Below are 14,632 nucleotides of genomic sequence, written 5' to 3' on the forward strand. Positions count from 1 at the left end.
TACACGAGCACATTTTAGAAGAAAGTAAAATTTGTGATCTTGCAATGCAGTTAAAGCTTTACAGTAATTTATTTTTTAAAGGCTTAGTTACAAGTGGCAGTTATTGGTTGGGGAGAAAGGATCATGCATAAATTGCATTTTATTTTCTGTGGCAAGTTAAATTTCCTTTTCTTTGTGTTTTTTTGTTTGGTTGGTTTGGTTTTGGTTTTTGGGGGCGTATTTTTGTTGTTTGGATTTTTTAAGCTCAAGGCCTAAACCAAACCCAGGGTATTTGGTGGTTTGGGGGGTTTTGTTTGTTTGTTTGTTTGTGTTTCTTTTTTAGTTTTCACTTAATTGAAAAGTTTATTATTTGCAATTTCTGTGGATATATTTACTTAAACAATTTAAACTTTATATATTGCCACTGGGGAATTGCCGCCTTCTGTAAATGTTTGCAGATTAACATATTTTTAAAGTAAGCCAGTGGAACTTCAAATCAAGTACGGCAGCGATCAGAGAAAGCAACGAGTAACGTGTTCAAGTTAGTTGGTCCTGATGTGTTTGGTGAATGTTTTTCAAACACGGCTGGGCCATGGGCATTCTCAGTCTATTTTTAAAGAAATAGTATTTTTATTTTCAGCTTAAAAAAAAATCCCCAAACAACACATACACTGCTGTTTTTTGGCTTTTACCACAGCAAGTGGTAACTTACGTGTAGAGTGAGCGATCGCCTCTTCTCCCCCCCCGCTGCTGCTTTGAGTTTGTAATTTAAATAAAAAAGATTTCGACCTAGCGGTGCCGAGACGAGATGGGGAACACCCCCCGCGCCCGCGGCCGGCCGGGCGGGGGAGGCACTGCTCAGCCACGGCAGCGGCACGCTCGCCTGCCCGGTTACCGTGTGGAGCGTGAAACACGCGCTCCAGGTTAAACGAGCTTTTTGTTTACTTTTCTTCCATTCCGAAAATCCAGATGTGAGCATAGACACGTCCCCTGTAACGACCGGGTACCGTTTCGCTGTCCCTCTTGGAAGCAGGTGCACGCTTTTCTCTGCCTCCAACCCTGATCGGGTGGCTGATTTCCCCCTCCCGCCCCGCCGTTGTCGCCCAGGCTTGTGAGGCGCGGTGTGTGCTTTTCTGCCTCACGAACCCCACGCGTCGTTCCTGGCTGGCTCCGTCGCTAACGGGAGCGGCGGGGATCCGGGGCTGCCGCTCCAGCGGGGCGGGAGGCCGCCCCTTCGCCTTCCGCGCTCCCGGGGAGCGCAGCCCGCCCCCAGGGGCTTTCCCCCCGGGCTGCCGTCGCCTCCCGCTGCCCTGCGCCGCGGAAGCCCCCGCCTGCCGCCCCGGGCGGTGCGGAGCGGAGCCCAGCCGTGGCCCGGCGCAGCGTACCTCACTTGTGCCGCCGTGTGGGCGAGCCCCCGGGGCCGGCCCCCTCCCCGCCTGCCTCTCCCGCCCCGTTTCCCCAGCTGCTGCGGGTTTGCCGGTCCGAGGCCGGCCGCCGTCGGCCTGTTGCGCTCCCCCCGCTGCCGTCCCGGCGCGGCGGCGGCCCCGCGGGGAGCGGCGCGGCGAGCGTGGGCCCCGGGCGGCTCCTTCCGCTCCCGGCCCGCCGGGCACCGTCCTACCACCGTCGGCCCACCCGGGCGTCCTCCGCGTTGTCTCTCCGGGGCGTGCTTGGTTTCGGCGCGGCGGTGGTCCCCTGCCTGTCGGGGGAACTGTCTCTGCCTGCTGCTGCCAGAGCAAACCGATGCTTGAACCCTGGGTTCGAGAGTCAGGTTAACGCACCAGGCGATCGGGACCTGCCTCCAGCAGGAGAGCTCAACTTCCGAAGGAAGGCTGCAGGGGAAGAGAGTCTGTTGAATCCTTTCCCCCTCGGTCATAAACACTTGAAAGTAGAGTTAAACGCTGCAGTGTGCTCTGGATAATTTTGAGCAGGCTTAATAGGATTAAAACTAGATGTGTCCTAACATCACAGCATTAAGACAGGTACTTCCCACAGCTAGTCCTGAATGGTTTTCTTCCTGAACTTTCATTAAAAAAAAAAAAAAAAAAATTACACTCCTTTGTCACTGTTGCCTCTGAGACCTGACAGACAGCACTGTATCTCTTTCATTTCAGCTCCTGATGAGGATATACTTGTTAAAGGAAAGCAGTCCATCAAGAGTCAAGTTTTAGGAAATCAGAACTCAGAAAGTGAGATTCTCTTGGAAGGCGACGACGATATCATGTCATTCATGGAGGAAAGAGAAGTGGAGAACTTAACGGGTAACTTCAGCTATCTAATTTTCTCCTCAGCTTCTTTACTATTTAAGTTCTGATCTTCCCTGCTCTGCAGTGAATCATGTTTTGGGATGCACACTGATAAATTGTTCCTTCCCATAACTGGGTCATTAAGATCATTTTCTGTGCACCTCAGATGCCGAGGGTTTACTTGAGGAGAGTTGTGCATTTTCTTTCTCTGGCTTTTATAATCTTCTTGCTTCTGCAGTAGCTGTCTCTATTCCAGGACACCTTCCTTAGAGAAAGTAGCTCTACCTTGAAAAGGGCTGCCTTTGTTTTTGACCTCATTCCACTCCTCAAATCATTAGACCTAGTGGACAATTGGGCAAGTTGTCTCTAGCTAAAGGCTTTGGAGAACTTTGTTTTTCTCCTGAGTTTATAAAATTGTACGTATTGGTTATTTACTTGGGTTTGAAGGATCTGTACACTCACTGGATTTAACTCCTTTAAAACCTTTGTCATTCCCCCACTGAAGTCCCTTCTCCACAGACCATAGTCTTACTAGACTTCACTTCTTTTTTTCTGAAGAAGAAATAGTACTTCAGATCTTTGGACTTAATTATTTTCACTCAGTCACATGTAACCTTTGCTGATGTTTCAACCTGAGTGGAGCGGGTCCATTTCTGTACAGTTCAAAATGTAAAACCAGAGTAACTTCCTCGGTTCAGGGACTGGGAGTTATAAAGCGTCTCCATTGTTATTTGAGGAACGTGGGTTTTACAGGGAAAATGCAAACTTCTCTGTGTTCTTTAGCTTTCTCAGCTGGTATCCCATGTACATTTACTTTAGGGAAAAATGTCATTTCTTGGATGATTCCGGTTCCCTGGGAGCTAGTAGTATAATCTTACATTGATACATATAATACATAAAATAATGCAGTGAAATTACTGGAAGTGATTATTTATTGGCAGTTTGCTTATCCCTGAACTGCATTCCACTCTAGTTTTTTTTAAAGCAAAGTTAAAAATGCAGCATAATGAAAAAAAGAAAACCAGTGTAGGAAGAGCGAAGTAAAATAAAGTAACGGGAGAATAATGGCATGGCATTTTCTGTATGTGAATCTTTTTTTCACTTTCTACCATGAGCTTCCTTCTCAACAGCCTTCTCCGTGTTTCCTTCTCTTTATTATTCATTCATTGGTTCGAGTAATACATTCATACTGTAATAGAGGTGAAAGGGGAGTTTAATTATATAATCTTGACAATGGCAATAGGATTAAGAAGTAATCCTCACTAATAAAGTGGTGTGGGTTAGAAATGAAGTGGAAATTGTCAGGGGTCTTCTACAGGACCTGGACTGCCCCAGCTTCTGCAGCTGTCTGCTTGCCCTGTAATTGAATGTCTGCGAGTGATTGAAAAAATGTTATTTCTCCTCTGGATTACATGCTAATGTACAGAGGGCAAAGGGAGACAGCAAAAGAACACATAGCTGCTTATTTCATCCATTTGTGGGGGTGAGCTTTGGGAAATCATGGCAGTTCCACAGCTATCTCATGCCCATCTGTAAACACAATGTATTTGTACGTTGGGAATAGAGGGCAAAGCTGCTCTGATCTCAGCAGAGCATCTCTTCTTTTGTCCTAGTGGCACACATTGAGATTGATGCGAGATTAAGGACCATCACCCTCCTAACAATCGATGGAAATGACAATTCATCTGAATTTTTTGTCAGTTATTCTCACGTTGATTACCTGAACGTGTGTACCTCGTTTATAGATGCTTTATTAAAACAAAATTGTCTATGTCACTTTCATATCTTCCACTGTTTTACAAAAGTCAGATAATACTGCAGCCAAGTAACTTCATTTCCTTACCTTTTAATCAGCTGGATGACAAACCTAACCTGTTTTCTTTCTGTATGTGTTAGTTTATATAATAGGTTCTGCAGTGTCAGATCTATGCTGAACCTATTGTTTTCAGTAGTAGTCTGATTTGTCCCTGTGATAAGCCCTGTGGAGATGTGATTATTCCAATAAAAATTCATTCAGTTGGAAACCAACCCTCCGGCTGTTTACTCCCACAGTCCCTGAGCTACACTGACACTGTATGGAATCCTTGAACAATATTTAACATGAAATCAAAAGCATCTTTAAAACATTTTACTTAAGGTTACACAATGTTATAGAGCCTAAACAATAGATTTCTAGCATCCATGAGGGAACACTTTACAGTTAGACAACTTTGAGCCTTGACTGCTATGTTCAGCTTTGTGGAAAGCTATCGAAACTCTCCAGTACCTAAAGAACACATCTGACAGTAAGATTTTAAGTGTTCATGTGCGCACTCTCTGTACTGCATATAACAGAAGGTATGCAACTCTCAAAGTTTCTCGAAAAGAAAATGCGTCTGAGTAAAAACTATATACTGCCATGCTAAAGCCAGCTCTGGCATGTATAATGTATGCATCAGTTTGCAATTGTAGCTGCTTCAATGTTCAGCAGCACAGAGACACTGTAAATCTATTACATATGTTCTTTTCCGGGATAAAAAGAGTTTTGCTTTTTAAGGAAGAGCTATGCTCTTTGCTTTATTTATTTTAATCTTCTAGGCTTGAAAAGCAAATAATTTGCACTCATGCTCTTTTCTGTTTTGAATATTGTTGGTGTTTTCACTCTTTGGCAGGTCCAGTTGCCCTAAGCACACCAGCTCAGCTTGTGGCACCCTCAGTAGTAGTGAAAGGCACTCTTTCCATCACTCTTTCTGAGCTCTACTTTGAGGTGGATGAAGAAGATCCCAGTTTTAAGAAAATCGACCCGAAGGTAAGAGATCATTGACCCTGAGCTCTGAGAGATGATGACAAATTACCCAAGACCTTTAATTCTTCATTCGACTTCCTTTACCTCTATTGGTCCGCAGTGTTCCTGCTTTAATAAGTTTGCGACTGACCATATATGTTATTGAACTTCACGTAGGTGACACCTCCTTTCCTTCTCCTTTTTCTCCCCCTCCCACAATTCGACCCTACTTGAATGTTAATTAGCTTGCTGTGAATAAAGCTCCAGGGAGGCATCTTAAATAAAGACATCTTGAATCACAGGCCTGTGTGAATACTGGAAAGTTCAACGAGGCTTTTAGCCCAAATGCTTTGTTTTACTTTCCTAATTTTATATAATGCCAGTGTAACATAGCACTAAACTTCCTATACTTGTAAGTTTTCAGTGCTTCTGTATCGTATTATTCTATAACAGATTTTACAGGGCCTGTTATTATTTATTGTGCCTAAGCAGAAAACATAATTGCCCTCTTAAAATACGTTTCTGAACTGACTTGCTAATTTCCACAAACTTTATTTGCTCCCAGTTACTTGATTACTAGTCCATTGTTTAAAATAAGTAACGTTCAGTAAAATTCCTATTTCAAAGGCAGTATATTGTGCGATTAGCTTAATAAAGTTGCACTTGAATGTTTTCTACAGCATTACAGCAACATTTCAAAAGTATGACATGATTGGTAAATAATCTCACATCCCAATTTAAGCACAGTGGTGGCTCTTGTTTTTCTAAATATTAAACAAGGTAATAATTTCCTTGTAAAGGGGAAAAAAGTCACTGGAAGAAGTAGGGGTTTTCTGCTTGTCTGTAGAGAATACCTTGTGTGTTAAGCGCCAGTTCATTTCTTTGTTCCTATTGAGTAAATTGCTCTTGTCTCTATTTAAAATGGCATCAGTGGGTCTGAAAGCTGGGATTATCAAATCCTATCAAGGAATAAATTTATTTTGAAAAACAATGCTCTCAAATTCTTAGAACTAGAATTTAATATACGTAATTAACTAGGTTTGTGATTTTTATGTGATACCATAAATGAGATTTAACTTTTCTTTTGGTCCTGAAGTATTTTTGCAGTATTTTTGAAATTATTTCAAGCATGAGATAGCTCTTAAAATGTTGATATGCTTACTCCTTCCAGAGTGTTGGGTTTTTTTAAACATTTAATGGTAAAAAGGATATAAACATAAAATGTAAAGACAGTTTGGTATGTTACTATATTGCATTTTCCATCTGAAATGTTCTGCTTTGTATTGCATTAGCATGAGAAAACTCTACCGATCTGCGTTACTCTGCATTTTTGTTTTCCATGTTTAGCACATAGGGCGTTTAAGTACGGTTACTAATTCTTACCATTCCTGTTACATGTTTTATGGGGACATTGACATGGAACATATATTCAGCTTGCTTTCTTTTCTCCTGTTTTCAAGTATTTGGTAGTGGTTGTTTTCTTAACTGTAAGTAGGCATTCTAGTTTGATTATCTGAGAGATTTTATTTGGGTTCCTATAAAAGGAGGAGTTGGTTACATGAAATACAGGCTTCACCTCTTATATTCTACCTGTGATGCTACTTTAGCTGAAGGTTTTAAGAGAAAAAAGACTTTTTGTAATGTCTCTTGGGGGGGGCTAAAAATCAAATCTGAATATTTTTATTTTAAAAAACAAGGTTACAACGTAGCTTGCTTTCAAGCATTAACGCCTCCCTGCCCCACCCTCTGCTGAAGTTACTGTACCTTGATATCGGTGCCTAGAGCTGCTGTAGAAAATGCCCCTCGGAAAAAAAAAAAAATCCTAATCCGCTGTAGCTCAGAAGGCCTGTTTAATTAATGAGGCTTCACCGTTTGATAAATTTAAGTTCCTTGTATATTTGTCTAAACTACTGAAAAGAAAACATTGTGACAAGTTCCTGAAGAAAAACCTGCCGTAGAGATAGCATCAACAGCGATAAGATCAGAGTTTATACTCGTACCCCGGGCTGTTTTCAGAAGGAAAGGGTATAGCCCCGCGGGCTAAACCCATTTTGCCAGGTGAGCCAAGATCAGCGCTGGGGGAAAGCGGTCTGATGACTCTACAAGAAACTTGTAAAACGCACCCGGGCTTTTAATGCCCGGGGTTGAAGAGGCTCAGGATAAAGCAGCCCTGCTTTCTCCGGCGGGGGCCGGAGCCGGGGGTGCCCGCCTGCCGCTGGGGAGGGTCGCCCGTGCGCCGCCGCGGCGGCTTTGCTGGAAGTTCATTTCCCAGGCTGCTGTCGGACTTGTTAATTTCGTCTTTAACTCAAAAGACAAAAGCAACTCACATTTGAATGGCTATTTCTTTCCGGATCCGTCCACAAAGAAACGGAAGTAGTCCTTTGGGGCAAGAACTTATATTTTTACCACCACCACCCCCCCCACCCCCCACGAAAGTACACGAAAACTTGCTCGAAATGCTCCGAGCCGGCTTTGAAATTTTTCGGGCGGCTCGAGCAGATAATGCTAACGGGTTTTAAAGCTCAGAAACGCGTTCCCAATAAAAATCCGGCAAATATTTCTAAGTCGTCCTGCGCAAACTTAAAGCGAAATCGCTAGAGCACGAAATGCAAGGGAATCGGGTAGAGCTTAGCTTTGGGCGGGGGGGGCTTGGCCGGGGAAGGAGGTCGGCGGTGCCGCGCAGAGAGCGACCGCCTGTTCGTGTAGGACCGGCTGGTTTCCGTACGGGTTGCTTATCTGCTCGTCTGGCTACGCTGTGGTGCGATTTTATACTGTACTTAAAAATCCGGGGAAAACAAATGTTTGTTTAAAAAAATATCGACCGGTTGCTCTAAAGTGCATGAATTATTCAGGGTAGATCTATACTGCCTTCGTGTCAAAGTCAAATGGATAGCGCGTTCGCTCTGGGAAGCGAAAGCAAATAGCGATGAATTTTTAAAACAAAATAACAGAATACAAGCGCTCAAGATTTACCGGGAAGAAAGGAAAGCAAGCTATAAGGAAAAAAATAAAGGTGACGACCGTAGGGCAGGAAACGGCATGCTCTAGTTCTGTCTAAATTCTGGCGAGCCACTGTGCGACGCTCCGTATATTCCCAAGACTTAGAGGGGAAGCTGGAATTCATAGAAATATAGCAGATGTTGTCACATGCTGAACTACAGAATAGATAAGATTTTTTTTTCTTAGGTGCACTGTTTTTATAGAAACTAGGGGGAAGTTTAGAAAACGTCAGTGAATATGCCAAGCTAAGGCTTCGGCTAGGTGTCGCGTTTCGACTATCTTTCCGTCTCGTGTTTCCGTTTCTTTAAAAAATTTTACTTCGGAGGTTCAGAAAGCATCTACTTGCCTGAATTTAAGAACCATTCACGAAAAGTCAGCGTAAAGTTAAAGTAATATTTTTATTACTATTTGCAACAAGTCAGTCGTGGGGCACATAATCTGACCTTGGCACCGAAATACATTTAACATCAGTAAAACTTTTTAAAAGGGAGATTTGTACATATAGTTAAATAATTTTTCACTTGGTGACAACATTCAGGCAAACAAGAGAGAATAAGAAAAGGACTATACATGGATTGGAAAATGTACCTTTTGGGTTTCGTTTTGAAGTTGCAAAAGTCCGATTGCTTCTTTTTGTGACTTTTTAAAAATTCACATTGGAGGGAGGGCAGGAGGAGAGGCTCTTCCCTTCTTCCGTGCACGGCGGAGAGTTCATGCCGGGAAAACCGTCGGCAAGTTTTTAAAGGCCGAGCTGCAGGTGGGTGGGGGGGTGGCGGGGGCGCGTTTCTTTCGCCGCCTCTTCCCGTCGGCGTTTGCGTTAAATAAAAAGTTTTTAGGCGCTGTTGTTGTTTACGGAGGGCGAGTTTTGCGCGCGGGGGTGTCAACCCTATAGCTTGTCGAGGCTTTTGGGATTGGTGAGGATTTCTCTGGCTAGCCTCCAGGTCTGTTTGGCAGCGCTTTCCAGGGCCGAGTGGGGTTTGCCCTGAAAGAGGTCTAGGTTGGGCAGGAAGTAGTGGGGGCAGCGCCGGCACTGCAGGCAGGAGATGAGCTGCAGCAGGATGCCGTTGAGCCGGTCGCCCAGGCACGCCTCGTCCCAGTCGGTCTCCCGCGGGTGCTTCTCGCACTCGTACAGCAGCAGCGTCTTCATGTGGTAGTTGTTGAGGGGCTGCCCGGGCAGCTCCAGGTGCCGGTCGCGCAGCGTCTTCAGCACCGAGAGGCACTTGTTCCTGCAGCCGCCCATCAGCAGCCGGTTCTCGGCCTCGCCGAACTGCAGCACCCAGGCGTCGCTCTCGGCCGAGCTCTGCTTGCCCGTCAGCGAGTAGCACTCCTTGGAGAGCAGGTTGAAGCCTTCTGCCTTCACCTCCGCCACCCGGTTAGGGCCGGGCCAGGGGATGTGGGGCATGGGCCACTGCGCCGCGCTGCGGGGCCAGATCCCGGTGCACTTGAAGGCGGGCGTGATCTGCACCACGTACCGCTCCCGGATGCGGAGCTTCACCTCGCTGGTGTCCGCGATCATCTTCACCACGTCCCGGTAGCTGCACTTGTCCACGGCCTGGGCCACCAGCGTCTGGAAGCGGGAGCGGATCTTGCGGGCGGACAGGTAGCCCGAGGCGGTGATGAACTCCACCCAGAGGGACATGCTGCGCTTGCGGCCGTCGCTCAGCTTGAGCACGGCGCAGCCCGGCAGGGAGCCGTCGTCCACGAAGTTGAAGACGCCCATCTGGTTGAGGTAGAGCACCACCTCAAACTCGGTGGGCGAGATCACCTCCAGCCCCTCGTAGCGGGCGTCGATCTCGCTCAGGGAGCTGATGAAGCGCGGCTCCTGCACCTCCACCTCCTTCAGCACGTCCGACACGACCTTGCACACCTCCCGGATGGTCTTGGCGATGGCCGCCTTGCGGGCCTGGCAGCGCTCCGTGTAGTATTTGTTGAGCTGGTAGACCAGCTTGGCCTGCGCGGCGATCATGTTGGGGCACAGGTCCGGGCTGTACACCGGGCTCTCGCAGTACGTTGAGGGATCCAATGCTTTAGCGGTGGCTGCAGCTTTGCGGAGGGCACCAGCCGAATCGCAGACCCCCACCCCCTCCGCGAAGAAGGCGGCAGCGGCGCGCCAGCGAGAGCAATTAAAAAAATCGGGGACGACGACGAAGCACAAAGGAGCGAAGCCCAGCGCTGCCCCGGCGAGGAGGAGGAGGAGTGCGAGCCGCAGGCGAGCGGGACGGTGCGGGCTGGGCGGCGGCGGCGGCGGTGGTGCCGGTGCCGAAGCCGGAGCGGCGGGCAGCCCCCGCGGGCTCCCGGAGTGCAAAGTTTTGGGTGGCGGTGGGGGCAGGGAGGTCTGCGCTGCCTCTGCGCTCAGGCGCCCACCCCCCCCGCGCAGCGACAAAAATGCTTTTTCAGTAGTTCATGAAAAAAACCCAAACAAACTTCCCCAGGACTCGCAGAAGGTCCCCGCAGAAAAGCCGGTCGGCGGCGAAGTTTAAAACCGCACACGATACGAGAGGAGGAGAAGAATGCGAGCAATGCCCAGAGCGGAAGAGTGAACTCTCTGTCTGTCTGTCTGCCTCTCTCTCTCTCTCTCTCTCTTTCAGTCCGTGGCACCGCCAGAGATGTGCATGAATTTGGCTGCCGCTCTCTCAGACTGTCAGGGGGTGTTGTTGATTTCCCTTTTCCTGCTGGAGGCGTTGTCTGAACCCGGCTCTGTGGCTTTCTCTATCTTTACGCGCAGACGTGTGCACTTGGTCTGTGATCTCTCATTCCTGTCCTGCAGCTCTATATAGATTGTTTTGAGATAGATAGATATATATAGGTTGTTTTTTTTTTTTTTTTTCTTTGCACAGACTGTGTTTTATCCTGAGCGGGAGGAGGGCGTAGCTGCTGTGCCCAGGATAGCTTCTCCTCCCCCTCCCCACCCCTGGAAGTGCGCGCCGAGGCTCTCACTTTCTGCGCCTCTCCTCCTCCTCCGCCGTGCGCCCGTCTCTCTCCGACGGTGCCGGCGGGCCCTGTAGTTTATGAATGGGGCCGGGGCCCGGGCGGGGGGCGGAGCCCCGCCTCCTACAATCGCCGCCGAGCTGTCAGCGGCGCGGCCAATCGCGGCGGGCACGGCCGGCGCGGGGGCGCGCAGACGCGCCCGCGCGCTCACTCCTTCCTCCTCCCCGGCGGCGGCGGCGGGGCAGGGGCGCCCCGTCCGCTCCGTGCTGGGGCTGACCGGCCTTAAAGCCGGGGGGGGGGAGGGGGGACGGACACGCGGGGCTGTGAGCGTCCTGCGACCCGGCGCGGGGTGGGAAAAAGCTGCAACTTCACCCGTGGCGGCTGGGTGAAGGCAACTCGCTGCTCCCTCCGCTTGCTGCGAGGAGACCTCAGCGGCAGCGCCGGTGTGTGAGGGGAAGGGGGGAGAGGCGTGCCGGTGCTTCACCGCAGGCATAAATCTCCTTTCGCTAATGCCGGGCTGCAGCAGTGAAAGTGAGACCGTCACCGGGGCAGAATCGCACACTTTGTTTTACTGCCCTCAGTCAGTGCCGTAGTCACGTTAATTTAGATAAATCTCGTGCCATAAAGTTCTGCTCATCCTCCTAAAGCCTAGGATTGAGTTATTCGAAAGGAAACGATATTTTATGCAAGTTTGTATTAATAAGAATATTGAATGATTTGGACATAAAGCTGCAGTTACGTGATGCCAGTTCGGAAAGAGCAGCTCGCTCGCACTGCTGTAGCCCCCCGGGCAGTACCTGCTGCGGAACAGCCAGAAGTGCTTCTCCTGCGGAAACTTAGGCTGGCGGGGCGACGGACGGGTGCTCGGGCCAGGGCTGCGTGTTTCCGCAGCGGCTTCTCCCTCCCCTGGGCCCTGCAGCCCCGCAGCGGGCACCGGCGGCCGTGCCGAGTGCGCCGGGACTGTGGAGCACCGAGCGGGCGGCGTGGCCGAGCCCGGCGCGGTCCCGCCGCGGGGCCCCGCTGGGCGGAGGCGGCTCTCGCAGCCCGGCTGTGGCCGCCGCGGGAGCCCGGCCGGCGCGGCCGGGGCCCGTTTACACGCGATGCGCTCCTCCTTGCGGAGCCTGGGTTCAACCAGCTGGCAGCGGTCGGGCTCGGTTTCTTGTTCTTTCCTTCTTTCGCTGCAGCTGGCTGATTTTAATAAAGAAAATCTCGCCGTCTGTTTTCCGTGTGCACTTAAATTAGAAACATGTCTTGTGCCGACCGCATCGCTGCGCGCTGGAAGAAGTAAGTACGGACGTGCCCGGCGCCGGTGGGGCTCCGTTCTCCCCGAGGAGAGGATCGGCTCGTTGTTTCCCCAGATGCCGCGGGGGCAGTCTGCGCCCGGGGGTGGGTGGGGGCTGTCGCGCCTGCCCGACGCTCGGCGGGTCGCCGTGCCCGGTGCTCGGCGGGGGCCGGGCGGGCGGCGGTGTCAGGTGTCCCGCCCGGGCCCGGCTCCGGCCCCGTCGGGAGGGCAGACGAGCCCAGGGAAGGCTCCGAGGAGAGCAGCCTCAGCGGGGTGGGGGAGAGGGGGCAAGCTGCGACGAGGGGAGAGTCGCTGGCTGGCAAAGGCGCCGGCGCCGCTGCTCTCGTGGTCTCCAGGCGTCCCGGGGATGCGCGGGCTGGAGCGGGGATCTCCGCCCCGGGGCACGGGTAAGTGCCCGCGGACCTGCCCCCTCCCTGGGGCCGGGGCCGGGGCCTGGGTCGGGGCCGCGGCCGGACCCGCTCGAGGCGGTCAGAGGCCCCTTCGGTGCCGCCGGGCCGGGCGCCAGCACCGGGCGGGCATCGTTGCGCTCGGCCCGCGCGTCTCTTCGGGGCTCGGCTGGCCGGGCGGAGCTGCGAGGGTCCTGCGCCTCGTCTCCGGACGCCCTCCGGCAAGCGGAAGAGTTAGTTAGAGCTAGGGGCCCCCGGTTCACACGCCCCCACCGGCGCGGACCGGGGCGTGCTCGCAGCCGGTCTGCCTCCCCGCAGCCGGGCTGGCACTTCTCCCCGGTCCGGCGAGGGGTTCCGCACGTCGACCCTCCGAGCAGTGGCGGCCAGGGACGGCTCCGCGGGGTTTCGCTTCCAGCAGAGAGCGGGAAGCCCGGGAGTCTCCCGCGGCCGGGGCGCGGAGGAGATGCCGGAGCCGTCAGGCGGCCCGGGCAAGGGTGGGGGGACGCGCTTTGCCGTTTTCAGGGTAAAAGCAGAAGGAGGGGACGATTCCCCTCCCATGCCACCCCCCCCCTTCCCCCGCCCGGTAAGGTGACTAATGATGAAGCGTTACTAGCGTTCAGATTTAAAACAATTCATTACCAATTTTCCTGTCTGAGGTTGAAGCTCTAGTAAATAATAAATCAGCTAAACAAAAGCCGACTTTAATTTATTGCTCCAGCGCTAATTAGAAACATCATTTGAGCAATAAACTTAAACACTTCCAGCAAATAATGCACGTGAAACCCTTCTCTCCTGTGTCTGGGCGTTTGTGGCCGCAGTGCATTAAGACCAGCTTCGTCTGTGGCGGAATTTGCTCTCGCCGGGATGAATAATTGAAGGGGGAACAGGATCCGAGGAGGCTGTAATTGAAGAGCCCTTGTCACCTCTGCTTTTATGTATGTTAGCGTAGAAGTCCATCAGCAGCTCCTTGATGGTGTATAAAACGAAGTGGCAGCCCCTCCAGCAGCAGGAGATACTGTATTCCATTAAAAAGACCGTGTGCGTGTGTGTGCCGCGGAGAGGGAAACTCTCAGGGCTAAAAGCCACTTGAAGTCTTCAGACCGATTGATCTGTATTCTCTCGTTATAATCCGTCTCATCATACTTGAGTTAATGAGGCAGGGGCGGGGGTGATCTGATGGTCCTTGACAAATTCATTAGGGAGGCTGCGGGACATTTTATTTGACTGTTAAACATCGTGTTTGTTTGGTTTAAGCAGTGCCAACATCAGCATGCCGCTGCCTGGAGCAATAGTGTTTTGTTAGCAAGGGCTTCTGTAAAAAGATACTGGAAAGGGGACTCGGTGTGCGGAGAGTGTTTGCTCTTGCCTTGGCTCCTCCTGCCCCCTCCCTCTCGGTACCGCGGGGAGCCCGGTCTGGTGTTAAGTCCAGGCGTGTATACATGGTATGTGCAACGGTATTTTCTTCACGCTAAGGATGGCAAAGGAGCAGCGAAGGGCTGCTATTAAATGTGCAAAGGCTTTTTTTTCTTCTTCTTCCTATTTTTTTTTTTTTAAGAGAACACTATGTATTTGTATCAGCCATTAAAAAACAGCATCAGAAGAAAACTGGAAAACAAATCAGAGTTTTAGCAAGAAGCACGCAAGTTTCTTACTGTGTTTTGATGTAGCATACTTGCATTTGCTTGCCCAACCAGCTTCTCAAAGTGGCATACGTTACATATTTCAGAGCTTTTTTTATTCTGAACGGTGTATTTTAAAGTTTCCATAACATGCTGCTGATACAAGGTGTAATTTTTAAGGCAAATCAAAATTTAATCAAATTGACTTGAGGCCGTTAAAGGATTTCTGCCAAATCTGCCCTTCTTCTCTCCCTCTCCCCTCGCAGAGAGGAGGGGGGAAAGTGAATGCAGGAACAGGTGCTCCCAAAAGGGACAAGAAGTATTTTTATGAATAGCATATGAAATATGTATGTGTACATATACGCTTTGTTCATGGCAGCTTTGTAGATGAGACCCAGTTAGCGTTCCAT

The 14,632-nt window shown here is 50.2% G+C and overlaps 3 protein-coding genes across 6 annotated transcripts in view; 1 reads left to right on the forward strand and 2 right to left on the reverse strand.

Moving 5' to 3' along the window:
• LRBA (LPS responsive beige-like anchor protein) overlaps positions 1–14,632 on the forward strand; it is a 431,577-nt gene that overhangs the window by 233,408 nt on the left and 183,537 nt on the right. For all 4 annotated transcript variants that reach the window (XM_030023944.2, XM_030023959.2, XM_030023952.2 and 1 more), the window contains 2 exons: positions 2,091–2,237; positions 4,874–5,010. In XM_030023944.2, coding sequence (XP_029879804.1) covers positions 2,091–2,237; positions 4,874–5,010 — 284 coding nt within the window. The remainder of the gene's footprint in view (positions 1–2,090; positions 2,238–4,873; positions 5,011–14,632) is intronic.
• Positions 429–2,096, reverse strand: LOC115345434 (myosin IC heavy chain-like). The gene is made up of 2 exons (XM_030024118.1): positions 1,365–2,096; positions 429–586 (listed from the first exon to the last, which is right to left on the reverse strand). Exons 1-2 carry the CDS (start codon positions 1,850–1,852, stop codon positions 517–519), a joined length of 558 nt encoding a protein of 185 aa, XP_029879978.1. The 5' UTR covers positions 1,853–2,096; the 3' UTR covers positions 429–516.
• On the reverse strand, positions 8,366–10,929 carry MAB21L2 (mab-21 like 2). Its single transcript, XM_030024085.1, has one exon. The coding sequence runs from the start codon at positions 9,950–9,952 to the stop codon at positions 8,873–8,875; it is 1,080 nt and encodes a 359-aa protein (XP_029879945.1). The 5' UTR covers positions 9,953–10,929; the 3' UTR covers positions 8,366–8,872.

The sequence above is a fragment of the Aquila chrysaetos genome, chromosome 1 (assembly GCF_900496995.4).
Source record: "Aquila chrysaetos chrysaetos chromosome 1, bAquChr1.4, whole genome shotgun sequence".
In the NCBI taxonomy this organism is placed as follows: Eukaryota; Metazoa; Chordata; class Aves; order Accipitriformes; family Accipitridae; genus Aquila; species Aquila chrysaetos.